We start from the raw sequence: 26,471 nt of genomic DNA on the forward strand, positions 1-26,471 counted from the left end.
CCTTAATGAACATTGATGCTGGCTTATTTGTTCCTCTTCAGCTTTGTCCATCTGCAACTTAATGCATTTTCTTGGGATAAGGATGGTGTGTATGTGAATGAGAGAGAGGGAGAGAGAGAAGGTCTGAATTTTCAAAGCACACAAATTTTACATGCCCGCTCCAAATGACATGAATTGCATATTTTTGGTCCAGTCTCCTTTCTGCTGCAAGCTGCTTTCATAAACAAGAAAAAGGCCGATGTGTCTTCAGGTTTCTTTTAAAAAATGTATATGTCCCCGCTCATTAGGCATTGTACCAGCTGACCTCAGGAATAAATGCTCACTAATCTGAGGCATATACTGTATGTATTTAAATGTGTTACTTCTGAGACAAAAGATAGTCACGTGGGTTAGATAGCCTGGGTTTCAGGAGACCTGGTTCCAGCTCCTTGTTCTGCCACAGGCTTCCCATGTGAACTTGTGCAAGTCGCTTTAGATCCTGCTCCCATGTAGAACATGAGGATAACATTTCTTTACCCACTGAGCTGTTGCAAAGATAAATATATGTAACACTGAGAAGCGCTCAGATACTACTATAATAGGGGCCAATGTAAGTGCCTTAGGCTGATGGACAGATTGGGGATTCATTTCTTGGAAATCATTATAAAGAAATAGCCTGGGATACCTGCTGCTTGCAGATACATCTCAAGATGCCCAGACAGACTCTGATATGACCTGCTGTTCTGTCCCACCATTTTGGAAATCACCCCATCTCTGGCCACCAAACTCTGCAATTCAGGCAATTCTCAACCTATTTTCACCTCCATCCAACCCTTGGTAGTTTAGGGTCCTCAAATTCAGCGGTGCTCTGAAAATCCCCTGCCTTTCAAGTCCGAGAATATTCTAATAACGAGGTGTATCTGGTGCTGGGCTCAAGATCCTTACATCAGGGCAAGCATTAGCTGTTGTCTCCTTGAGGGGATGTGGGTTGCTTGTTTTGCAGCACTCCCACTAAGGCAGGTGTGTTTAAAACAGTGCATTTCCCTACTTCACCTGAAAGGGATGCATAGTGAAGTGGTGGGGTGTGCTGAATAGGCCGGGAGACAGAGGAGACGTAGTGACATGCAACCTGTGTAGCTGATTAAGAACTGGTGATTATGAGCAAGAAGGATGGTGGCTGCAAGGTGAAGGGTCCTGCAGAAAATAGCTGAAGGACAGTGATATTAAAAATACTGGGTAGAAAGAGACAGTTAACCCAGCACTTTGTGGCTCTTTGTTCATGGCTTATTCCTGTGCAGACAGTCTTCAAGCACATGGAAAGGGCCGTGTTCATTAAGCTGTTATAGCTCAAGCACTGGGCATAGAGCTGCCTGAGATGCCAGCTGGGAACTGCTGTGGTCTTGTTGCAGTGGATTAATTTGTCCAGGGTGCTGCATGTGGCTGTGTGTGTGCCTAAGATGGATCTGTGTGTCAGAAATGTTGACCTGTTTCCCATGGATTTTACTTTCTGTCTGATGGACTTGCCCAAGTAGAAGCCACCGTGCTGACCAGGAATGACAGTCGGAGGCAGGTTTTGTCAAATCGGACTGGCAGCTTAAGGGGTCCGTCTCGCTGTCCGACAGCTTGGCTGATTCATGTGTAGTGAAGCTGGGGGAGTTGCTCAGCAAGCCTCAGAGGCAATGAGACTTTCATGTAGACATTGGAATAAAATCAAAACTAGCTTCTTGGAAGAAGCAGTATGTGGAGACCAAAATCTCTCTAGGACCGACCTGCATCTTAGTCTTGACATTTTGATCATTGTCTTTGGCGTTCACCATGAACCCCCTTGCTTTGCATGGCTTTTGGACCCTTTGGATGTCTAGGCTGTATCTGAGTGTCTGTGGAGCTGTCTGGGCATCCCAGTTAATCCTTTCTGCAATACAGGGATGTTGACCCCACCGTTGTTTATACCTGGGGCTGGATGAGTTTGACACCCCTGCTTAAACACACAGCAGTGACTTCTGAGCTTTTTTCCATTAGCTTCACACTGGCCTGATTAGGACTGAACTCATCCAGTTAGCTGTTGTCATTTATCACTGGACACGACCTACTGGTCTCTCTCCATGGAGCACAGGATGGCTTTGCAATCCTACAGCAAAATGTCACGGCTCTGTCCTTGGTTCCCATTAGGTCTCCTGTGCTAACAACATGCCATTTTTTCGTGAGTAGTGGAATTTCTTGAGAGTTCAGATATCGTGGGGACAAGAAGCTGGATACAGACATAGTGATATCGGCCCTCTCAGCAAGCACTAAGCCTGTTCTTCAGCCTACACACATTCTTTCTTGTCCTCGTCACTTGGGAAATTTAAGACCCAACATCTCTATCCAGTTTTGAGGGAAGGAAATTTGTAGCTCCAGTGTCTTGAGACGACATTGTTCAAATGCCCCAAACGTTTTGCCAAGGTCTTCCATCAAAGACAGGGAAAAGGTGGATATCCCTGATATTTTTACATGCAAAACCCTCCCGCCCACAGCATATGGAAAAATCTTGTGGAAAAGACATTTGAAGCCATCTCCATATATCACAGAGAAGCAGGAAAGGGCAAACACCATTTCCTCTTGCTTTGTAGTCCATCATTAAGGTTTGATAAACCCTTAACTTATATGTTGAAAAATACTGACAATGGACTTGACATATTTTTCCAGAGAGAAATGAAAACCCTTCTGTTTCCCTTTTGCATGTGCTAACCACAAGCCCATCCATCCTCTGACTGTCAGCGTGTTTCTGGATAACCAGAACTTATTCTGTGCAGGCTTACAACGGTTGTGTCTACGCTTTCTTGCAAGGAATGATATCTGCATGGCTAATTTGTGTAATTAAATCATAGAGAAAAATTGTGCCGTGGAGTTGGCTGGAGTTTTTTTGTGCCCTTTTAACATAGGCTTATAAAGTATTACAAGAATGGGATCCTGTCTCAGCTGAGGTCTCTTGTGTTACCATACTACAAAACAGTAGGACTAAAAGATGTCTCTGCTTCAGCGACAGATATGTATGAGCATTGGAAATGGGGTAACGGCAGACTGACAGGTTTTTAATACAATAATATTCCCAGTTAAGTACTGTCGCTTTAAGGATTTTTATGCTTTATGTTCTTTTCACTTAAGGAAATTACTTACATATTTAAGACAGGAAAATAATGTCATAGTATTACATCCCTTGGAACATGTTTTTGAGATCTCATTTACTGAAATGGCAGCACTGAATTGGTTTAAATGTGGATTTTTTTCACTATCAGTTTTTCCCTGTGGGACCGAAGGGTTTGTCTTTGTCTTCCTGTTTTGGATGGTTAGAGCACTGTGCAGGTTTTCCTGTACGATGCTCTCTGTATATAAGTGTGCTCTCCTGAAATAAACTCACTTCCAGTTACTTAAGTGGAACTTAATATCTGCTTTTTCGCTGCATTTGCTCCGAGTGGCACAGCTTTCTGGATGTGAGCTTATCAACTGGCTCCCCGTCAGTACAGCGTGTTCAACACTGAATTGCTTTTACAGGATCATTTTACTGTATTATCGGTTTACACTCGCAATTCAGAGCATGTTGTGTTGCTGCTTTCTAACAGCTGGGTCTGTTAAAATTGCATAGACTTACAAAATCGGTTCAGTTCATTAACTTGTACAATTCTGTGTTCAAAATCTTTGTTAAATTCTTTGTTAAAAACAGCAAAAAAATTGTTTTCTCTTTGCCTTTTTCAGGTGTCCCTGGTGGGTTTCTTGTTTTTGCTGGGGTTGTATATCTCATCCTTAGCTTCCTGCATGGGCGGTCTGTATGGAGCACCCCGAATTCTGCAGTGCATCGCCCAGGAAAAAGTGATACCTATCCTCGCATTTCTTGGACATGGGGTTAGTGAGCAGTGATACAGAATTAGCTGCATGTTCTGTACACCAAAACAATGCGTCTGTCCTCACTACATTTGTTATGGCTGATATATGGTCATTAAATACTGGGTGGGGAGGGCTTGTGATTTTACCTTATCGGGGATCATGGAAATAACAGTGAAATATTTTGCTTTGTTAAAAAAATATCACGCAACCGTTCTCTCTGTACCCCCAATGAGAGCCATCGGTCAGGTCACCCCTGTCTCTCAATCTGCTTGCTGTAAATTTTTCATCTCCGCTCTCCCCAGCATGCATGTTGCTCCTCATAGTTCATGCAAAATAAGGTCTTTGAATCCCTCCAGTGACCACCTCTCCTTCATGGCATGAAGTTGAAGCCCCGGTCCTTGCCTTAAGAGCCTGTGTAGCTCCTTTCTTTCCTAACTTCATGATCCTGTCTTTGATTTTGTGGTCCCTGCCTCCTGTCTCCCAGAAATGTCCTCAAAAGTATGCCAGTTGTCCCCCATCAGTCTCTTGCCTGCCCATGGAAAGCTGATTTGAAAGACTTTTACCCTCAGGCCTTTTTTAGGTTCCACTTCTTTTATGGTACCCTCTCTAAATGAGCCAATAAGTTTGATTAATTATTAGTATATACATTTTATTATTATTTTAAAAATAATTTTTAATTTTTATTAGTAATTATTCATTATATATATTTTTAATATGGCAAATATATTTTTTCATGCTGAAAATAATATTTTGTCGTGCTGAATATGACCTTGATTCAGCAAAGCATTCATGCACATTTTAACCCCTTTCAAGCCAATGATCGCTTGGGGTCCTTGCAGAATTGGGTCATAACTGGAATTCAAGCATCTTTGTCATTCTTCCCTAAGCCTCTTGTCCCCCTTGATGTCAGAAATTGGGGCTAGTCTTGTCAAGAGTGGACTTGTGGCCTTTATTTTAGGACCTCTGAATCATAGGGCAGAGGTCACTTAATTGCATCATGAGGTGCCAGAATCATTCTTGGGCCTTTATTTGGGTAAGTAAAGTCCCTGGCACACTTAAAAAGTGATTAGTCAATTAAGCATGTCATAAGTAGTAACGTGGCCACACATTCAGGCGGTGAATGGTGCTATAAAACGGGATGAACCACAGTTACTACACACACAAAACATGCGGAATAACTTTTTGTGGCTGGTTCCTATCACACCTTCAGTTGAACATGTGGCCAGCACTAATAAGCTGATCAGTGCTTCAAGCCTCGGTAGTGCACCAGAACCCTTCAAGACTAGTACACTCCCGTCACTGGGACCACTGATCACCTGATGGGCAGTCCCAGCCTTCAGACCTCACCATGCCTTGGGGTGCACCAGGCATCCAGCTTGCTACTTGCTGGTGCAGGGAAAGCCCAAAATCATGCTACTGGGCCCCCCTGCCCCGCACTAGCAATAAAATGCAGCTGGGATCTGATCCTCGATCTTGCCATTGTGCCTCCTGCCATTCACACATGGCATGGCAAGAGGTGCAGTTATTGGGATCATGGATCAGATCCTATCCACCTTATTTGAACATTGGTCAGAGGCCTAGAGATTATTGTTATGTGCAGCCCCACCGAGTGCACCTGAGCTACTCCCATCAATAAGGATTGCAGACCTGGGCTTTGAATTCAGAGCAATCCCTTCTTTTATATGACCCCCTTTCTTCTAAATGAAGGGATGTGGGGGTAGAACGCTCTCCCACGGCAGCCTGACAATAACCAGCCATTCTGTTATAGAGTGGAGAGAGAAAAAAATGTATGAATAGGTCCATTTTATGTGCTCTTTATTTTATATTTCTGTGCGAGAGCCTCATAAAATGAAAGTATTAATAATTAAAAAAAAAACAAAACCGACAACTTATTGAAACTAGTTAACTGGCTCCTGCTAGCACAAACTGTGGAGAGACCAGTTTTTGTGCTAATTTACATTGGCTTAGCTCTCATTGACTTTGACGCAGTGGCTGATAAGTTGATAGAGCTGTGTTGGTTGATTCCAGCATTACATAGCGCTTTGGTAGCAAGCTTCTGTCTTCTCATAAAATTTCCTAATATGAACTCCTTTGTGCTGGCAAAGTGCCACTAGAGGAAGTGCTTTAAAAACAGGCAAGGAATTAAAGGAAGATCTCCTTCCTCCGTGCCTTATACCCATCACTTTGAGATGCAACTCTTGATTTGGTTCGTGGACCAAGCAGTTAATACATTTACTTGCCCCTAATGCATTCCACCCCCGTTCTTTACTACAATGATTTAAACATTGTTGTGGTCCACCTAATCCTTGTTGATATGGAGGATATTATTATTTTCTCTAGATTTAACTCTAAGCCATAGGCATCCCAAGACTCTACCATCTGTTCCCAACCCAGTAAGTCTTCCTAATATTTAAGATGCTTTCTGAGAACACCATTCCTTGGTACTTAAGATGCTTTTCTCATATTGTTGTAAAAACATGTAAGGTCCAGAACTTATTACTCTTGTCTAACAAATAAGCAAGGAGGAAATGGAAATAGTTTCCACTTGAGGTGTGGGTTTGTCAAAGAAGCACATGCAGTAAAAGGAACTACAGAATGGAAAATATTGGAGGGGACACATCTTGTGCTACTTTTGGTGCAAATGGACTGCAGTGTTGTACCTTCTGCATTAGAGGTATCTTCATGTGATCAGCATGGCTTCCAGTTACGGGCAAGAGCCCCAGTCTTGTCAGAACATTTTTAAAAACTTTTATTTTAGTTCATTTTTTGTTTATGTACTCAGAAAGATATTATTAAAGCAGTTCTTCCATGATTTAGATTTCTACTCCATTTGACTTACTAAGGTCTTGGAGAAGACATTTGCCAAGCTACAAGTGGTATGTATGTACCTGGCTCTTATTGGAAGTCCATAGGAATTAGGCACCTAATTGCTATTTGAAAATGCCTCATTAAATTAAATTGCTGCAACTGCAAGAAGTTTAGAACCACAACTTACTTTTCACTATTTGCTCTTTCACTTGTGCATGTCATTCAGGATGAGCAATGGGATTCACTATTGGACTCAAAGCTAGTCACCCCCAGGTCTGCTATAGTGTTTCTAGTACTACGGGTACATTTCTGAAGGCTTCCAAAAAAACTTGCTTGTCTTTTATTTAAAATAATCAGGAAGTCTTTTCAAAGCATACAGGAATTAAATAGGAAGTTAAAAAGACTTTGTAAGCTATCTCATGCAACACTCAGCCAACGCAATATTGTTCTTGACAGTGTCTTGTCCAGTCTGGTTTCCAGTGTTGCAGCAGCTGAGTCTTCCCCTCCTTCCCTTTAGAGACTCTTCTTCTGCATCCTAATAAATTTTATAGTCTATCATCTGTGAGTCTAAAATCTGTCCCATTTGGCACCTTAGAGTTCTCTTTGTACATTCGGGCTAAATTGGCTACATTTTTGCCCGCTTAATTTAATTTTCCCTCTACTCCTATACCTTTTTAATAATTCTTCTTCCTTTTCTGGTATTTTCATCCTTCTGATAATGAAACTTCTGTAATATCCCCTTCCTGCCTTTAGTGCTTGCTTCACTGAAGCAGTGTCCTAGGCATTAGTACGAGCGTTTAGATAAAAGAAGCTTCATTTCCTCGTCATAGTCGCTTCTCCCATGCAGAGCTCCGTACGACTAGGGCTAGCTCCGTTTCTGGTACCTAAACAAGCTCATTTAAAGAGTTTAATTGCCTACGTTGAAGCTCCTTTAAAACTAGCTTAGGTGTCTCTAAACTACTCTGCAGTATGTTCATACCCTTGGGCAGAATCGGACAGATTTAGATGGACAGATTAGGGCCATTATCTGGGCTGATCAGTAAGGTAGCAAGGACAGTCTGAGTGGAAAATTAAGAGCTCTGTTTCAATCACGTTGAGCCTGCTTTAAGAGCTTTGTGTCGGCCACGTTTAGCTTGCACTGACAGCTGGCCCTCCAAAGGAGATGTCAGAAAGACACGCAGAGATTTTAGCTTCTCCAGAAGGATACAGAAGTAGAGAGAGATTTCTGAGTCCACTGCATAAGGATGGTAACTAGGGACCACTGTAATTCAGGCTCTGGCAGGGGGGAAAGCGGGCTCTCCGCAGGTTCACCAAAGCCATTTTGAGGCATTTTTTCAGGGTGGGCTCTCCCATGCCTCGGGCTAAAAGAGCCCGCCATGGGGCTGATGGCCATTGAACAGCGGCACACAGGCAGTTCTTCAGCTGGTTTACGAAAGTAAAGCTCACCACTTATTAAACAATAATTTCTAGGTAAAACTCATGTGGGGTTTCCACAGTGTTTCTGGGGCTCTGCTGCCTTTCTTCTTCATGCTTTGGTAAGCATTTTTTTTCTTTTTTTTTTTTTTAAACAATTTTTCCCCTCCCTTCCTCTCTCCCCCCATGGTTTTAGGCCATTTCTCGCCAAATTAGTTTTCCGGGGCTTCAAGGGAAATGCTAAATTTCAGGCTTTCCTTTGAAATCCACTGAAGCCCAAATGTCCATAGTCCCTAATGATAACTGAATTTGTGTTACGTGGGTGAGATCATCAAGACAGGATGTGTAGGGGGAAAGGAGGAGGGGACAAAAGGTAGAGCTATGGGACCCCTGCAGAAAGTCAGAAAGGGAACGAGGAGACTCGTGTGAGTGATGCGGTGAAGGGAAGTAGGAGGAGATCCAGGGGATGGCAGAGTCATGGAAGCCAAGGCAGGTTGGGACTTCAAGAAGAAGAGCATAGTTGATTATGTTGAAGGTAGTTGGTAGGTCAAGGAGAAAGAGGATAGAGTAATGGGTCTGGGAGGAGGTCATCAAAGACTTTAACATGAGTAGTTTCATTTGTGTGCGAGAGGTCATGGGTTTCCATCAGGCCTTCGGTTTCAATTTGAGTTTGGTTCCCGTGGAGAAAGTAGCTTTGTGAGGTTCCCTATCCCTACCCCTTGTGGGTTATCAGTTTCTAGACTGCATGTAAGGAGATACTCATCCTGTGCTATAAGAGCACATCTTCACTAGGGACTTCATGTGGAATGTAATTTGATTTTTAACCAACCGTGAAGATGTGCTTTGGACCATGCCTGACTGGTGAGCATGGACAATGACAAGTCACGTTCAGTGTCTGTCTAATTACAGATAAACCTTACACCATTAGGATTTGCTCAGTGCTTGTTCTGATCAGTGCTGACCAGTAGCGCCATATCAGCAAACTCTTTTCTTGATAGCTTTTAAACACAAATTTCTTAATGAAGACGAAGCTCAGGAGTTGAGTTGGTTTCTTTACATCTCGCACATAATCACTCAGAATAGAGCTTTTTGCAGGCCAGATTATGCCCATATCAATGACTTTTTCAGCTTTGAGTGGGGTTGCAGAGGCATGGAGGGGGCTAGAAATATTGAGGGACATGTCCAAGGCAGTGGAAGGGTGTGCACATTAGACCTGGGATTAAAGTTCAAACCTTGCTAGCTTGGACCTTTATTTTGCAACCCGGATGCACTTTGCTTTGTATCTTTATCCCATCCTCTTCCCACCTCTACCCCACCCCAAATTAAAAGAATAAAGTACTACTTTTTGTGGCCGCCTGCCTTCCTGACTACAGCCTGGCATCATTTGTTGCTTTTCCTGAAACACACCCTTCAACATCCTTGACTGCTTAACCTCTTGCCTACTGCTTTCCTCTCAGTGTTAGCCCAGATGCAACTTTATCAGGGAGGGAGAAATGCTCAGTGCGGAGTCCTGTAGTATTGCTATGGGCAAAGGCCTGGCCAGCTATAAAATGGCATCCACCCTTCCAACTCTTGTTTGACTTCAGCTAATAGTTAAAACCTTTGTTGTGATCTTGTTCCAGACAGCAGCCTACAGCAAGTCTTTTAATTGGTAGCAATGTGTTTTCTTGCATGGCTCTGCAATTGGAAAGGCATGATTAACTATCATTAGAAGTGTTTGTCTCTGAATCAGTGCCCAAACATCCAGTAATCCTTTTAATACTTGGGGTGAGAGGTTATCACTGCTTTATCATTCTGTTTCATGGACAGGGAAAATAAAAGAGGTGAAAAAGTTTGTCCAGGGCCACACAGCAAGTTTGTGTCAGAGGTCAGATTGGAGCTCAGGTGTTTCTGAATTCTAGGCCTTTGCTTAATCCACTAGTCTATAATGCTTCTGTGCATGTTTCTGGACTAGCCAGGTGCCAAGAAAATTGCCTAAACTCTGCCTACCTGTAGCTAATCCTCTGCCAGTGTCAACAGTGTGTGTCACCTTCACTTTGAAGTTGATGATATATGTGAATGTGTATTCAAATCCATTTGTTGGTTTACCAAACAGAAAGGACCTAATAAGACACCAGTGGCTGCAATTTGCTTAACGAGTCTCATCACCATGGCTTTTGTCTTCGTTGGGCAAGTGAACGTCCTTGCTCCCATAGTCACCATCAATTTCATGTTAACATACATTGGTGTGGATTATTCCTATTTCTCAGTCTCCATGAGTTACAGCCTTCAGCAGAAGTCCAGGAGGACCCAAAAGGAGACTTCGAGGTCCGCCCACTGTTCCCAGCCTTTAATATTTAACAAACCTTCCAGGTATGGGTCAGATGGAATAGTTCAAAGCAGGACAGATGGCACCTTGCTAGAATTCACAAAAGATATGGACCAGCTCTTTAAACCTTTCAATAAAGACCTGGGGACTCGGAAAGAAGACGAAGAGAAGGATAAGGATGTAAGCCAAAAGGTCAAGCCAAAAAAGATAAAGAAACCGGCAAAACAAACACTGCAAGATAGCTTTCTCCTGGATCTTGATCGTCATGTTTCCCCTGCTCATGACTGTGATGCTAAATCATTGGAGCTGAGTGAGGAACGTCAACAGAGCTTTGCTGAGCAGAATCAGCCGTGCGAAAGGAGTCCGCGTTTGTCGCCAGCTCGGGACCCCAAGCAAAAGTGTGGCGATGAGCTCATGGAATATGGAGACGAGCTTTTTAATGAGATGCAGGATCCCTGCAATCAGCAAGTGGAAGGTAAAGATTACAAGTGGGGAGACGGACATCTGTGTTTTCACGAGGGAATGCTTAATAATCTCTGTCCTCCTGGTGCTTTTCTGCAAGCATGCTAGAAGCTAGCGTTATACGAGGCTGTCATTCTGTGATTCATGGCGATAATATCTTTTATTATAGGTAAGGGTAGAGTTCATTATAATGAATCACAGGAGAGGTTCCAATCTAATTTGCCTGTGGAAGATTAATTGCTAGAAAACAGGCCAGATTATATAAGAGTTGTAGGGTTGCTTAATGTATACCCATTCTGAAAATGCCTTTTTAACGCAGCACATTAAAAAATCTTGCAACATGTCCTAAGGTTTGTTTTCATCTGGATGCTGGATGGGATGGTGGGGGAAAGGAGTAAAGAGATACTAGTGTAAAACCTGGTGTATCAAAATGTAATTATCCCCACACTGCGCAGGGAGCCATAATTAATCATGTCATCTGGGCAGTTAAGCATCTACATTCTTTTATGTTGTAGACCTTGACGTGTAATGCTTTGTTTCGAGCTGTTCATCTGAGGGTCTGGGTCGCATTAGGAGCATTGATTCATTAAGCTTCACAAACACTAGTGAGGTAGTTAAGTGTTTTCTCCTTCATATGTCTGAGGAAACCAAAGCACAGAGAGGTAATGACTTGTCCAAGGTCACAGGGTAAGATGGTAGCCTGTCTGAATGTAGAACTAAAGTTTTTAATGCAACTTGGATTTATATTTTGTCTTCATTTAACCAGATGCTGTAGAAAAGGTAAAAAGATTGTAAGTTGGAGTAACCTAGCTCTTTCTAGCTGTGCTTGAACACCGGCTCTGTGCCATAAGGATCCTGTTCTTTATTCCACCCCACAGATTCAAACGGAAAGCAACAAAATCAAGAACTAGAAATTCAGAGGATGCCAGAGTCCTTCTACTCCAGACTTTGCAATCGCTGGGTTTCCTTGGCTGGTGTAAGTCACTTTCCTTGACTGTGTGCATTGCTTTATGATAATAGAAAGTGGAAAGAAATCGCAAATCAATGCAATAAAACACACATGTAGGGTGGTTTTCAAGGCAAGCTTCCCAAGTCACCAAGCTGTGCTTTAGCTGGAGGACTGAGATAAACGACGTTTGAATGAATAGCTTTTGGGGTTTGTTGTGGCTTTGCCGTGCTCCCTGAGCATGGCACAGTCCATCGTGGCACTGTCCTGGGAAGATCCTGGAAACAAAATTGACTTAGGCTGCATACACACATTCAGATTGTTGTCTGGGGCTATCAGGGTCGTCGTTACTGTTATCCTTGTCAGGAGGGCATGTAGTCCATCTCCTTGGATATTAGGATAGTCTTCCTAATATCCTACCTCAATCTCCCTTGTTGCAGTAAGAACCCATTAATCTGCGTCCTATTCCCCATAAACACAGAGAAGAGTTGCTTTATAGCAACCTTTTTGGTATTTGAGAAATGTTATAAAAAGCCAACACTCCCCACCCTGCCCTCTCCTGTCTTCTCATTTCAAGATTAAATAATTCCAATTCTTCCTGCCTTAACTTCATTTTAGTTGCTTTCCACTGGACCCTTTCTAAGAGGTCTGTCTCTTTAAGTGTGGTGCCAAAAACTGGTCTCAGTACTCCAGGTGCAGCCTCGCCAGTACTGAAACCAAGTGGGAGATCACTTCCCTTCAGGTGCAGGTGACACTCCTGTTAATACATCCCAGTATATTGTTGGGTTTTTTTGCAAACGTATTTATTGATTCATACTCAACTTAAACTCTAGCCTCTAGGTCCTTTCCTGCTGTGCTGCAGCCTACCCGGTCACTCCTTATTTTGTATTTGTGCAGAGCTTGTCCTTATTGAATTTCATTGGATTTATTTCAGACTATTTTCCCAATTTTTCAAGAACATGAATGAGGATATTAAACAATAGCAGACCCAGGACAGATGCCTTGGGGACTCCATTTGAAATCTCCCAGTTTCACATTGAGCTATTGATGACTACTACTTGGGCATGTCTACATGAGATGTTTACTGCACAGTTGACTAATTAACTGTGCAGTAAATGTCTTGGCATCTACACGTGTGCCCCTATTAGAGTGCTTTAAATTAATAAATTAATAAAAATATTTACAAGTACTACCCTGCTGCAGAGTTTTTTCATGCAGAGCAGCACATGTGTAGACACTGCCTGGCTGACTGAGGCACAGGGTGCTTCAGTGCAGAGCTAACTGGCAGGCAGCCCCACATGCTGAAGCAACCTCATGCCTCAGCCAGCCCCTCCACAGCACATGGATCCTGGCCAGCTGCTCTGACCGAGCTCCATGTGCTACGCATGAATAAAACCTGAAGCAATATGCTCCAGAGTTTTTTGGTTCTGGGTGCACATTCAAAAGGCATGCCTGGGAGCAAAAAACTCTGGAGGAATAAGCTCCAGAGTTCATTTATGAGCATTAATTGCATGTGTAGATGTGCCCCTTGAGTATTATTATCCACCCAGTTATATACTCACCTTATTGTATTTATGTCTAGATCAGTGGTGCCCAACTTGTATGGCCCCAGTGTCCACACAGGGCCAGTTCATGGGGTGGATGCATTGCACAGGCCAGATCATCTGGTCTGTATTGCTCCCCATGGGTCTAGAAATGGGTCCTGGTAGCAGGACAGGTGAATGCACTACTTTTACCCGAATCCAAGACATCTCTGAATATAAGACGGCCCCCCTATACATAGAGTTTGATTCTATAGGCGGAATATTTATAAATTTGTTCTAATTTTCCATTTATGGAATCTTATTTATTGGAAGATTGTCTTAAATTCATCCACCTCACCGCTGCATCAGCACAAGTCGTGGTGGGGGTAGGCCATGGCAGGGGCAGGTGGTGGGGGATGCAGTGTGTGGGCAGGTAGTGGGAGTTAAGTAGTCTGAGCTCTGCCCCTTGCTCTCCATTAAACAGGGGGTGGGGTAGAAGGACTCGTCTTAGATTCAAGTAAATATGGTATCTTGATCGCCCCTGTTTGAGACCTGTAGTTCTAATCTTGCTTAGGAGAATGCCATGGGAAGCAGTGCTGAAAGCCAAGGAATATCACATCCACTGCTTTTCTTGCCTACACAAAGCCTGTCACCTTGTCACAGCGGGAAATCAGTTTGGTTACACAAGACTTGCTCTTGACAAATCTGTGTTGGCTGTTCTTTATCACCTTCTTTACCTCTAGTTCACTGATTCTCAACCAGGGTGCCTTGAGATCCTTTCAAGGTTGCTGCACAATGTTAGCGCTGTTAGGCGTACAGACGCAAGAAAAACCCAGAGATTTCAAGTAGGAATCCATAGTGTTAAAAACAATCTGACCTGTTGAGTACTTTGCAACAGAAAAATTGTTCCATTATTTCTTTATAGCCAAAAACACAGGTGAAAATGAAGAGCTGGCATTTTCCAAGGGGTTCCTCCAGTCTGAGGTTGAGAACCACTCAGCCACTTCTAGTTGCTTAGAAATAGAGTATTTGATTACACGCTCCACTATCCTTCCAGGTCTTGTGTCTTTATTTATTTATTTTTTGGCCAGGAGCCATACCTTCTGTTACGTTGATACAGCTCCTAACACATGGTAGGTACGATAGGAAAACAATATGGAAATAATAGTAAAATAAGTCAAAGCAACTGCATCATACGTCTGCCTACTTCTGTAGCAATGACCTCTGTGGGAAGGTGGCAAAAGTGGCAGAAATCAAGCAGTCAGTGTGCTACTTAAAAAAGTTTTAATGAAAATTTTGTGAAAAACTTGGGACATTTTCCATGGAAATTTTTGAAAGGGCAACAAAGTTGCAAAGGAATCGGGTGCAGAACCTAATATCAAGCTCACCGAAATTAATAGAGGCCTTTCCGTTGACTTCCAAGGCCTTTGTCAGATCCTCAGTGTGATTCCAGTGTTTTACCGGGGACCACAGAGTAGTTGCAAAACAGGACTTAATTTCCTTCTATATCATGGAGCGGTGCTCTGTTGCAGACCAGGGAACCAGCAGGGCATGGCCAGTACGTCTCTGACCACACAATTCTTCTGGCCAAAGCTCTCAGAAAGGTCCTGTCAGTGTAGACTCCTTCAAAATATAGGTTTTTAATGAGCTATAAAATACGAGAGTTGTGGTTTAATAGTTTTTGGCGTTTCTGGACAAAATTTAGTTACTGATGTTCAAACGCCACCTTGAAAGCCACAATAGTGTCACAGTTAATAAAATATTGTGTGGCTGCAGGCCTCCCCTTTTTTATTTGACGTCATTAAAGGTGTTGATCTGCATTCCTCTCGAAGAATTTAAGGATAAATTCCTGACCTAGCAACCCTCTGTGTGGGTATTAACTCTTTCTCACAGTTGAGTGTACTGCAGTTCTGCCACGAGAACAGAAGAATGGCAGAAAACGTCATCTGGATTTGCCAGGAAATACTTATTAGTAGAGCAATATTTCTGTACTATGCTGTTATCCTAAACCTTGCATTTTCAACAGGCTATTGGATCGCTTGTGATAATGTTCATCATTCAGTGGATCTATACCCTTGTTAATTTGGCTGTAGCAATTATTCTGTATTTCTATATTGGCCAAGTGAATCCGGGTCTACCCCCTGGTGAGTATTTTTATTCTGTAGTTTTAAATCTACTTAAATACCTATTAGATTTTAATTGGAGTTAATTAAGAATCGAAGCACTTTCATTAAAAATGCGACTTGCATATAACAAATGGCAGGTTTTGTTTTCTCATTAGTTGTAGTCAAATTTGCTTCTTTTTAATTTTTATATTTGACCCTGATTGCAATTAGCAGTAATAGATCATAGATCAATGTTTGTTTTGATGGTTGTAATAAGTTGCTTTACCATGCTCTGTAATCAGTTGCAAAGAGCCTTTATTGATGTTAAGAGTTAATAAGAACAGCAGATATTAAATGCATCACATCAATGAGTAATCTCCTACAAGTATATTTAATAAATCTAATTATTCAACATAAGCCTACCTGAGAAAACTGCAGCAGGAATTGGAATTACAGTAAGTATCTCATTAAACCTCAGCATTTGTAATTGTAGAACAAGAGGGCCTTTTGATTCTAGAATTAAACAGGTTTGAATATATTAGGAACATAATCTGCGAAAATACTCTTAAGTAAAAGGGCATTAAAAAGGTTCATGCATGTGATCAGCTTATACAGGTTCAAAATTAAACAGTAACACACATTCAAGAAGCCCCCAGAGCCCACACTTGGTTGGTGTGTGTGGTGGGCATGAAAGGGCTGAGATGCAGAGACAGCTTGGGTGTGTGGGTTAAGAAGGGGGTTTGCGAACATTTATATTGACAGATTATTTATGCTGTGCATAAAAAATACTTTGAAGGAGAAGTCAGTGGCATTCAACTTCCTAAATCTCTTAAATGCTCTTGAAAACACACTCCTTTGTTAATTAATTAATTTGTAAGGATGTTCCACTCTGGATCTCATGAAGACAACTTGTAAGAAACAAAAGAAACATGAACACCCAAGTCATTTGCCATTCCCCCTGCTCCCCACACATGGGTTTTCTTGCTCAACCTCAGTCTGTCTTCCTTATGCTCTCAGTCCCACCCAAAATGGGATGTATACAGCACGGTTGAGCACTGGAGCATAGTTAAGATTTTTTGGAATACTTCAAGCTTGTCATTCCTCATCTTCCGCACTTCAAGTAAAATTTCCTTGACTTTCTACTTTTTATTTAAAAAAAGAAAAGAAAAGAGCAGTGTTTGAATCATCCCCGGCTTGAGTTGTCACTGTATGTTTTCACCATTACTCTCTTTCCAATGACCCATAATAGTGAGGGAAGTATTGTGGCTAAATGAATTGAGGAATGGGCTGAAACGTCACAGACCTTGCCTATTTCTGGCTATGTTAGCAACCTGCTTGGACAAGTTACTTCACTTTTTTCTTTCTCAGGTTCCCATCTGTGAAATCGGGGCAACAGTAGTTACCTGTTTTGTAGGGTGTTTGGAGATCTATCTAGGGAGCTGTAACGTAGCTGGCAGTGCTATTAGGTTTTTCATTTTATCAAAGTTTTTACCTGGGAATAATCAGTTGGTCTCTGTGAAATCTGTGGGGATGTTTTAGAAGCTTCACTGGATAGGAACAAATAAAAATCATTCTCTCAATAATCATTAAAGTTCTGACTTGTGTAAAATTAAGACTAATATGTTAATATGATAGATAATGTATTGCTACGATGAGTGAATTGGCGTCTCGGTGACTGTGTGCTTTTTCTCTGTAGGGGCAGCTGCTAACTTCAGTTTCTTCAAATGGATTAAGTTACTTTTGAGCAATTTATGCAGGTTGGTACTGACCACTTGGTAGTAATATAACCAATGCTCACCCTTGACCATAACCAGCGACAAGTGTACAGAAACGTGGCTGGCTGTCATTTGAACTGTATGTTGCTGAAAAATTAAATCACTCCATTGCAGTAGAGTTTGCTGCTATAATTGACCTCTTGTATTTAAAGTGCTGATATGGCTAGAGAAGAGACTATGGAAAATGCTTACTACCTTAAAAATAGATTGGTCCCTGTGGGGTATTTAGGGTGTTGGCAGAAATAAATATGCACTCCTCGTCGGCCTCCAGGACCTCGTTACCTCTGGGAGCGGGATCCTGTTCTGGCTTCTGCATCATCACATTGGCTGTTAAGTACGTGTCAGCTCTTGAAGCTTTATGATGTTCTACAAACCAGAAAGGACTATTCTTGGCTGTCCTGTTTCATGTTGAGTTTGCAAGTCTGACAGTAATTGGGTGGGGGGAAGGAGAGACTGTTTCTAAGTGAAAACTGAGACTCATTCGGGGCATGTATACACATGCTGGGGGTGGAGGGAGCTTTAATTAGAGCAGCTTCAAGAGCCACTCTAATTAAAACGCCCTGAGTATCAGCGTCCCCACACTTAAAAATGGCAGCAGAGGTGCTTGAACTAAAAGCATCAGCAGAGGTGCTTAGTTAAAGCACCCCACCGCCATTTTTTAAGTGCGGGGATGCTGATACTCAAGATGCTGGAGTGTGGTAATTACCGTGCTCCAGCAGACTCGATTAATTGACACATTGGAATTACACCGTGTTGGAGTGGCCTCACTGCTTGTGTGTAGGTGTCCTGAGAGACCAAATGGAGACTTCAACGACGACATTAAAACACAGTTCAATATTGAGTTTGTACAGAATGGTATTAGGACAGAACACTTTATTGCTTTGGTTTGCTTCGGGATTTTCCTTACCGGAGCTCCTTAAGCTTCTGGTTCATTTATAAATTGGCTTTGATTAATCAAGTTGCTGCTATTAATTATTAGGAGCTAATTTCTATTAGGTAGATGTTTTCAGCCCCCAGAACAGTGATCATCTCTTGCTCTCTCCTTCCGTCTTCCTGTAATTTGATTGCTTTGGGGTTGAGGTTCATAACACGTCTTTTCCCATGCTGTTGTGACTTGGGGTCGCATTATGGCAAAACTTGTGCAATGCAGCTGGGCAAACTGATGGCTTCCTTTGATGAGAACCGAACTTTAAGGATTCCCTAGGCAGCAGCTGTAAATAAGGCTCTGTACCACTATGACTGTTGGTGACAGATGACAATTAGCACTTTCCCCATTTGGAGGGGAACGTCCCAGTTGATGCGGAAATCAGACCTCTGAGTCAAGTTTTCACTAACGATTGATAATACATAAGTACTTTTTAGGTAACAATGTTTTTCCATTATTGTAGCCCTGACACGCTTCCCAGCCATGACTGAGGCCCTATTAGGAAAGTTTACTCATAGTGTGAGACACTTCCTGTCCCAAAGAGCTCACAGTCTTAGCAGACTAAACAGGCAAAGGGTGGGGTGCAACTTTCCCAAGGTCAAGCATGAGGTCAAAGTTAGAGCCAGGGATAGTACCCAGGTCTCTTGATGCTCAACCTTATGCCCTCTTCATTAGATAAACCGGTTGTGGGTGTAAGAAAAATAAGCAGTGCCCTTAAAGATTTTGTATCAGATGGCATCACAATCATGTGAATAGCTTTACCTACGTGGCCATGGGGATGACTCATGGGAGTAAATCACATACACATTTGAATGTTTGCAGGGTTCAAGCCCAAGTTTGACAAATAGACCCAGGAAGGGGGAATGGATTCAAAGGGCATGCATTACATTTGTGCAGATCGCATTAGGGCCAGGGGTATGTCCCGCATTATTCTTGCATTGTTTGTAGCATAATGTGAGCTAATGCAGAGGATTAAGAGGTGAAGCCTGAGATCAGGGTGGGTGGGATAGCGGCAGAAGCCAAGTCAGAATGACTCATTATGGAGTGAGTCATACCTGACATGGCTGCTCCGTGTCCCGTGCAGAGCATCCATCCAGTTCCACCTAGCTCCATGTCGTGATTTATGTGCTTTATCTACCGAGGGCAGAATTCTCCTCCCACCCGCCACTGTGCATTTCTTACCCCTAATTATGGTCCATGTGAAACAGTCCTCACGGACCCCTCTTGAAGCTCAGGATGTATCAGAGAGTGGCAATGTGTGGTGTGATGGTGAAAAGAGGAATGATCCAGCCCCTTGCTTTTGGGTGCTTGTACCATTATTACAGGAGGTTCAGTGCCATAGCCTGGCAGGTTTCTAGCGTTCTCCATGCCTTTTATCAGTATTGTTGGTTAGTTGAGGCACAGCCAGGAAGGATCAAGTGTTACACTGGCCACTGGCCAAGATAGAGGTTGATCTTTTTTTATCTCCTGCCACAAAGAGAAATCTCTCTACTTTAGACAGCTCTCTTGGTAGCCTTATGATAATGCCTGCAGATCTTGCACGCAGTAACACTGAGTCAGTTCCAGCAAGGCCTTTAAAATAACGCTTCTCGGCTGCACCGCAAGGCATCACATCGAAATAAACTGTGGGTTTTGCCCGAGATGTACTTGTCTGTTGCAAAGCAAGACTGGAAAGGCCATTTTAATAAGTCTAAGGAGCCTGATTCTGTAAGGGGTGGAAAGAACCTCAGAGGCGGCTGACTGGACTTTGCATCTCAAAGCCCCAGCTGCTTATCTGAATGTTTAACTGCAGATGCCACGTCTGGTGTGAACTCTTGAAATTTGAGTTCTGGTGTTTCCCTGGAAGTCCCAGCCACTGGACTCAAGAGCCTGCCTGAGAGTCTCACTTCTGGTAGAATGAAACTCATTTCAAGCGTTAACTTGCAACCCCAACTACTAGAAAATATGAAGCCAATATATGCTGAAGGCAAGAAACTGGAAGGCAATGGAAAAGAACCCAACCTGTACAATTCTTTAACAACGTCTCAGGACTGGAGATGATCTCCTGAGTGTTTTGGATTATGGCTCATGATTTTTTTAGGCTTTTGGGATCGGCTCTACAGAGTTGCCTAAATTTAGACATCTGGGTTTGAAAATGCTGTCCGAAATTCATTAGCTGACATGCAGGGGAATCCTGAAAAATCTTGTTGCAGGATAGGATCACGTTGACTAACTTTTACTGTTGTGCTTAGCAGGACTAGAAAGATGGGTCCTTCTAATTTTCTTCCAACTTTATGGTCCGTAAACTTTGGAAAGATTAAATCCATCTTTCTTTCTATATTTATTGCCACCTTAACGTGCAGCTGTAATTGGAACAAATTCTGCCTCACTTCTTGTGAAACAAAATCAAGGAGAGGAGACAGAATTATGAAACGAAAAAAGAAAATCTCTCTTAACCTCAGTTACTAACTTTTTTTTTTTCTCCCTGGTAAAGGGAACTGTTCCCGGATTCATTTATACAACCCCCTAGCACGAAGGAAAGATTAGTCTGTCTGTCTGTTTTTTTTTTCCTTTTCTTTTCTTTCTTTCTTTTTTTTTTTATCAGTGCCATGCCTTTGTGCATCGTGGATCCAATTCATTTTGTTCACACAGTTCAAAGCACAGCTGCCAATGGACTTTGAACAATGGGGCATCTGAAGTTTCTGTGTTTCTCTGTTTTCAGGAGAAGGCCATCCCCAGAGGAGCGGATTGTTGTGACACCGTCCTTTGCAACAGTTGGCATGGAGACCACTCAGCTCACTGAAGAGAATGCAGATTTTGCCTCCCGGGACCGCTACCACCATTCCTCGGTTATCAGCAGAGCCGAGTTTGTGAATCAGTTCCAGTAGAGGAGGAGGAAAAGAAAAAGATCAAGGCGTTCACGCCAGAAGTGATCGGTGCTGCAGCGCCTGGTCTCTTACTTGAACGCTCTGAAATGATGCAAGCCATTTTTTAACATTTCCACAGTTTGGGGGTGTTCCCCCAAAAAAGTTTTCAATCCTCCTTTCCAATCCAAATCTTGTCTAGTTAAGGGGGGAGAAAAATAACAGTCCGTAGGGAAGTTCATTTGTTTGCAGGATGAAGAATTCAGCTAACTATTAAACTCTAAATGCTATCAGGCTATTAGATGCTTGATGAATGTGGTTTAAAGCTTGCCTTCAATGAACGTGGAGGCAGGACGATGGGTTGCTGAATGAATGCAGTTCTCGGCCACTATGCTGATTGATGCCACCTGGGTCAAGTCTCTTTGCCTCTCTCTGCTCCATTTTGCCTCCCTGTACAATATTATTAATCTACCTCACAGTTTTAATTAACTGGCGCTTCCAAAATATTTAAGGCATTCAGATGAAAGGTCTAAATCTGGTCAAGGCAAGATTATGAAAGTAGAATCAAATCTATTCATTTAAATTGATGAACATAATGCGACGAGCTCTTCCACATTGTCATACTGTGAAATAATACCGTATAAATGCTACGTAGTTGTTTTCCAATCTCACTTCAATGACTGAATCTTAAAACCGACAATAAATTGGGACCTTCCTGACAATGCAAGCACGTTGCCCAGTTGGAAGTGTTCTGCTTAAAACAATAAATTTGATTAAAAAATCCTGGGATGTATTTTACCAAAGATTTGCTCAAAGTCAATATGTTACTGAAGGTTTCTATGGGTCCTTGATCTGGATGGGATGGTTTCTGATGGGTGAAAATTACTCCTGACTTCAGAAGGAGCTTGGGTAGGAGTGGATTTGGGACATGGGCCTTGTTTACATAGGAGTCCGTTTTACCATTTAGAAGAAATGAACCTGTTTGGCTCGAGTCTCTTTGAAGAGAAGCAATCTCCACACAGTTCCTGCTGAGGTCTGAGTGAAGGAACACCCTCATACATGCAGTAAATTAGTGCCAGATACTGTTCAGAGACTTGAACTGTGTGTAATACATTGGGAGAAGGGGTGGGGAGGCGAGATTTGTTCATTTTCTTTTCATCTTTTATGTTTTTCAATCACCCATTTCTTCTTGAGTGAAGCAAAAAAAAACTCACGAAAGCAGCCAAAAGCTCTTTCTCTCTGCTCCAGCTATGGGAAAAGCTCTCTGAATTCCTGCTGGCTGCGAAGTCCGTTCTGTTACAAGGTGTTAGCTCCATTGGACTTGGTAGGAGATGCAAGTTCTCAGTGGTTGATCCCAGGCCTGGCCGGGTTGGGCACTGCGGTATTGTTCTGGAGATTGAAGGACACCAGCATCATCAATGAAATCAAGAAGATTGTCCAGAAAGCTTGATCTTCCTGCCAGGGTTCGATTTTTCTGCTTTGATCACTAGGCAGCTTTCCTTAAATGATCACCTTGGTAAAGACTAGCAGGACACTGTCATATTAACTCAGCCCAAAGGGTGACCACCACGTATTAGAAATATCCATCTCACCATCTCCTACTCCCTTTTCCTTCTTGTAGAGAGGAATACTGCAATACATACCGATGGCTCTGAGCCGGGATCTGAGTTAGCTTTGACCAGATGCCAAGGGTGGTTTGATCCAGGATTTGGGCTTTGTTCCACCATCCAGACACACTCTGAATCCAGATATTCCAGAATTCATTTGGTTTCCAGTCCAGTGTACACCCACCTCTTATCACTAAATCCTTGCTCTGTATCCTAAGAGTCTGATATGGCACCCATGGGAGTTTTGCTGTAGTCTTCAGTGGGAACAGAACTGGGCCAGTAACTGGACTAGTATAGGTACCTGATAGTCAAAGGTAGCAAGCATGCATACAGCTTCATCACTTAACATACTTGACTTTTTTCCTGATGCCCTGCCATTGCAAAGACCAGTTCAAGGCAGAAGGCTTCTCTCAGTATCTTTCAACAAGAAGTGATTTTTTAATTAAATGTTTTGGACAAAGTAACTTAACATTGACCTTTCAAAATGTCGTTAATGTAGCTGTGCAATCCTCAGATGGTCTGTACAACTTGTTTGGTGGTCCTAACAACCACCGTGTTCATTTTATGTTATGATACATAGCCATAATTATAAGAGGAGCCGCTCACTGAAAAAAATGTGCAACACTTATAGCTTTGTTATGTCTAAATATTGCTGTGCTTGCTCCATTCCATGATATTCTTGCAGCCCTATATGTTTCTGTAATTAAAAATGAGAGAAGCAAATAGTGTCAGGGATAGTTAGATTTTTCTCTTGGTTTTTCTCTCCCATTGTTAGGTCCTACACAGTTCAGTGCCCTCTTTAGAAATAAGAGGCAGCAAAAAAGAAGAAAAATATCTAAGAGAAAAATGTTCCTTTACCACCCATGTCTTGTTTGGGAAATGTGTTAATTAAAACCAGATGACTGGGTTTGGTGTGGACTGTTTAAATACCATGCACCACAATTCGTTCACTTATCCACTGGAATGTGACTGTAATGTGAATGCCCATAAGTACAAACAATGGCTTTTTGCTTTGTGCAATAATGTTTTGATTGTGCACCATTCCTTTTGTCCGTTTCAATCCATCTAAAGAAGAAAAAGAATAGAAAAAAAATGCTTGCTTTTTATCCAAAGGCTCTGTTCTATCTTAATCTTTGCTTGCCCCAGAGCAAGATATTTACTGGCCTGGACTCACCCCTGCTCAAAGGTGTCCTGTAGCTTATGGCCCAAGAATCAGGTAAAATCCAACTGAAGGCTATTCAGGGGCTTTGCATCATGATTGAAATAGTGTGGGGATTTTGCTGTTCTTGTGCATGGAGGTGAATTTCATGCTTATCTGAGTAGAAAAAAATGTACTTTTGCTATTAGCTTATCCATAACCTTACTTGTGTTGATCACGTGAAATTCCTGCTACAGCTTGACTTTTTGCAGGAGAGAGAGCACTTGTAGCATCGGACTTAGGAGCTGAAACACCCTGTTCTTGTACCTGCACTCTCCTAACACGGTCTGTCTCATGAGTAGGAACTCCTGTTGTTGTAATGCCATGATGACCGTTAGATATCTGGCCTGCACCTTGTGTGTGCGCTGAAGAAGGGAGTTCATGCTGGCAGGATTACAGTGAAAAGCCACCTTGACTGCATATCATGTGGCCAAAGTGAGAGGATGACAGATCTTTTGGAAGTTCAGAATAGTTGTTTCCGTGACTAGGATCAAAGACTGCTGCCAAAGACCATTCAGAGTAGCTCTCAAAGTGCAGAGAGCATTTGAGTGAGTAATCATGCTGGCAGCTCTCCGTGGCATTGTTTCTAGTAGCCTTAAGTCTCAAACTTTTAAGTCTGGAACCTGCCTTTGTGAGAAGGTACTAGAAGCAACAGAAGAGAGATGTATAAGAGGAGTATGGCCCTGTTTATGTTGCATTCCTTGAAGGCAAGAGCTGACTGATAAGGTTGGGGGTGCAAAGATCCAGGACTTCAGCTGTGGCTGGTCTGCTGTGATCACTACGCATCATGCTGACCAGTATAATCTCATCGCTACTCTGTGCTCTCATTGCCTGTCATCCATCCGTTGTTTCTCACCTTGTACTTAGATTAAGAACTCTAATACCATAGGGCCTGGATCCCTGATGGAGACACCCTGCTGCCCATGTCATACTACTACTATGAATACTACTGTGACTACTACACTTTTACACAGATATGTCAAGGTCGGCTCATAGAAGATCACAGAACACCAAGTTACGGGGAAGTGTGGCCACGCTTAAAGGTAGGCTACAGATACAGGTGGATCTAGACAGGCTGGCAAGTTGGGGAGATGGGAACCAGATGAAGTTCAACATTTGAGAAAAGTAAAGTGCTCCACCTCGGGACGAACAACCCCGTATACACCTACTGCCTTGACAGTGCCAAAATGACCAGCACCACAACCTGGGGGGTAATAACAGACCACTATGAATATGAGCCGGCAGTGTGACGCTGTAGCCACTAGGGCCAACAATACCCTGGCACGCATCCATTGATGCATCTGCAGCAAAACCAAGGAGGTGATTCTTTCTCTGTACTCAGCATTGGTGAGACCGCAGCTGGAGGACTGTTCTGGGCACCGCACTTTCACAAGGACATGGACAAGCTTGAGAGAGTCCAGAGAAGGGCCACCCATATGATCAGGGACTTACATGGCAAGCCATATGAGGAAAGGCTGAGGGACTTGGTACTCTTCAACCTGAAGAAGAGAAGGCTGAGAGGGGATCTGATAGCAGCTGACTGCTACATCAGGGGAGTACATCCAAGGGTCGGTGAACAGCTGTTCACTAGGGCAACCTTGGGGAAAACCAGGAGGAATGGCCACAAACTCCTGGAAGACTGTTTCAGGCTCAACATTAGGAAAAAACAGTTGGGGTGTCCAGACTGTGGAATAAGCTCCCTCCAGAAGTGGTGCAATCACCTACGCTGGACATCTGCAAGAGGAGACTGGACAGTCACCTTGCTGGGGTCACCTGACCCCAGCTGCCTGTCCTGCCTGGTCCAGGGGGCTGGATCTGATGATCTTCTGAAGCCCCTTCTAGTCGTACAATCTATAAACCTGTGAGCTGCCTGCTTTGCAGAGGATCAAACCCAGAATTCACAGGGAATGATCCGAAGGACACTTCTGAAAGCAAACTCTCAAAGCTTTCCATACCTTATACCAGTATAAGCAGCACAAAGGATGATGGATCTCCTTGATGTAGATCAGGGGTGGCAACCTATGGCCTATGGGCTGGATTCATCCCACAGGCAGGGTGCATCTGGTCCATGCTGACATTTGGGAGGATGCAGCGTGTTGAATCAGCAGGACTAGAAGCAAAGGTGGCCGGGTCAAAAGTGGTGGCCTGTCTTTGAGCTAAACTGAGTTAATTTGGTCTGCTATTGCTAAAAAAGGTTGCTGACCCCTGATCTAGATAGGTCAGCATACTTGGTTCTGCATGCCTGAATGTTTGCAAAGGCAGATAATTATGTCAGATGGGAGTGGTTTTTCTGTAGTTGTTGGACCTTTTAATTAGGTCGACTTTTCTGTTTTAATGCTTGAAATAAGAATGTGCTGATCTTTGATTACCTGGTTGCTACCTAAAGACTTGTGTTACGTAGCTGGGTAGCAACCAGCTATGAAGATATTGCACATTTTCCAGCTCTAGCTTTATAACTGGATGGACCTTTTTATGGTGTGAATAGTTACTTTACACATGTAAGCAGTCTAAATTAATTGAGCAATTAAACAATTGTGTAATACATGTAACATGTAGAGGGGTCCTGGTAGATCAGAGGCGGGCAATTATTTCGGGAGGAGGGCCGCTCACTGAGTTTTGGCAAGCCATCGAGGGCTGCATGACAGGCAGCCAGGGGCAGATTAAAAAATTTAGAAAATTAATATTAGGGGCCCCGTGGGCCAGATAAAATGGCCTGGT

The 26,471-nt window shown here is 42.8% G+C and overlaps 1 protein-coding gene across 2 annotated transcripts in view; it reads left to right on the forward strand.

Annotated features, from left to right (window-relative positions):
• SLC12A8 (solute carrier family 12 member 8) overlaps positions 1–21,238 on the forward strand; it is an 87,203-nt gene extending 65,965 nt beyond the window's left edge. For both annotated transcript variants that reach the window (XM_019480383.2, XM_059727454.1), the window contains exons 9-14: positions 3,712–3,858; positions 10,157–10,844; positions 11,710–11,807; positions 15,327–15,444; positions 17,102–17,162; positions 20,807–21,238. In XM_019480383.2, the coding sequence (XP_019335928.1) occupies positions 3,712–3,858; positions 10,157–10,844; positions 11,710–11,807; positions 15,327–15,444; positions 17,102–17,162; positions 20,807–20,972 (1,278 nt within the window). In that variant the 3' untranslated portion in view covers positions 20,973–21,238. The remainder of the gene's footprint in view (positions 1–3,711; positions 3,859–10,156; positions 10,845–11,709; positions 11,808–15,326; positions 15,445–17,101; positions 17,163–20,806) is intronic.
• The last annotated feature ends 5,233 nt before the right edge of the window (positions 21,239–26,471 follow it).

The sequence above is a fragment of the Alligator mississippiensis genome, chromosome 4 (genome assembly GCF_030867095.1).
Source record: "Alligator mississippiensis isolate rAllMis1 chromosome 4, rAllMis1, whole genome shotgun sequence".
Lineage (NCBI taxonomy): Eukaryota > Metazoa > Chordata > Crocodylia > Alligatoridae > Alligator > Alligator mississippiensis.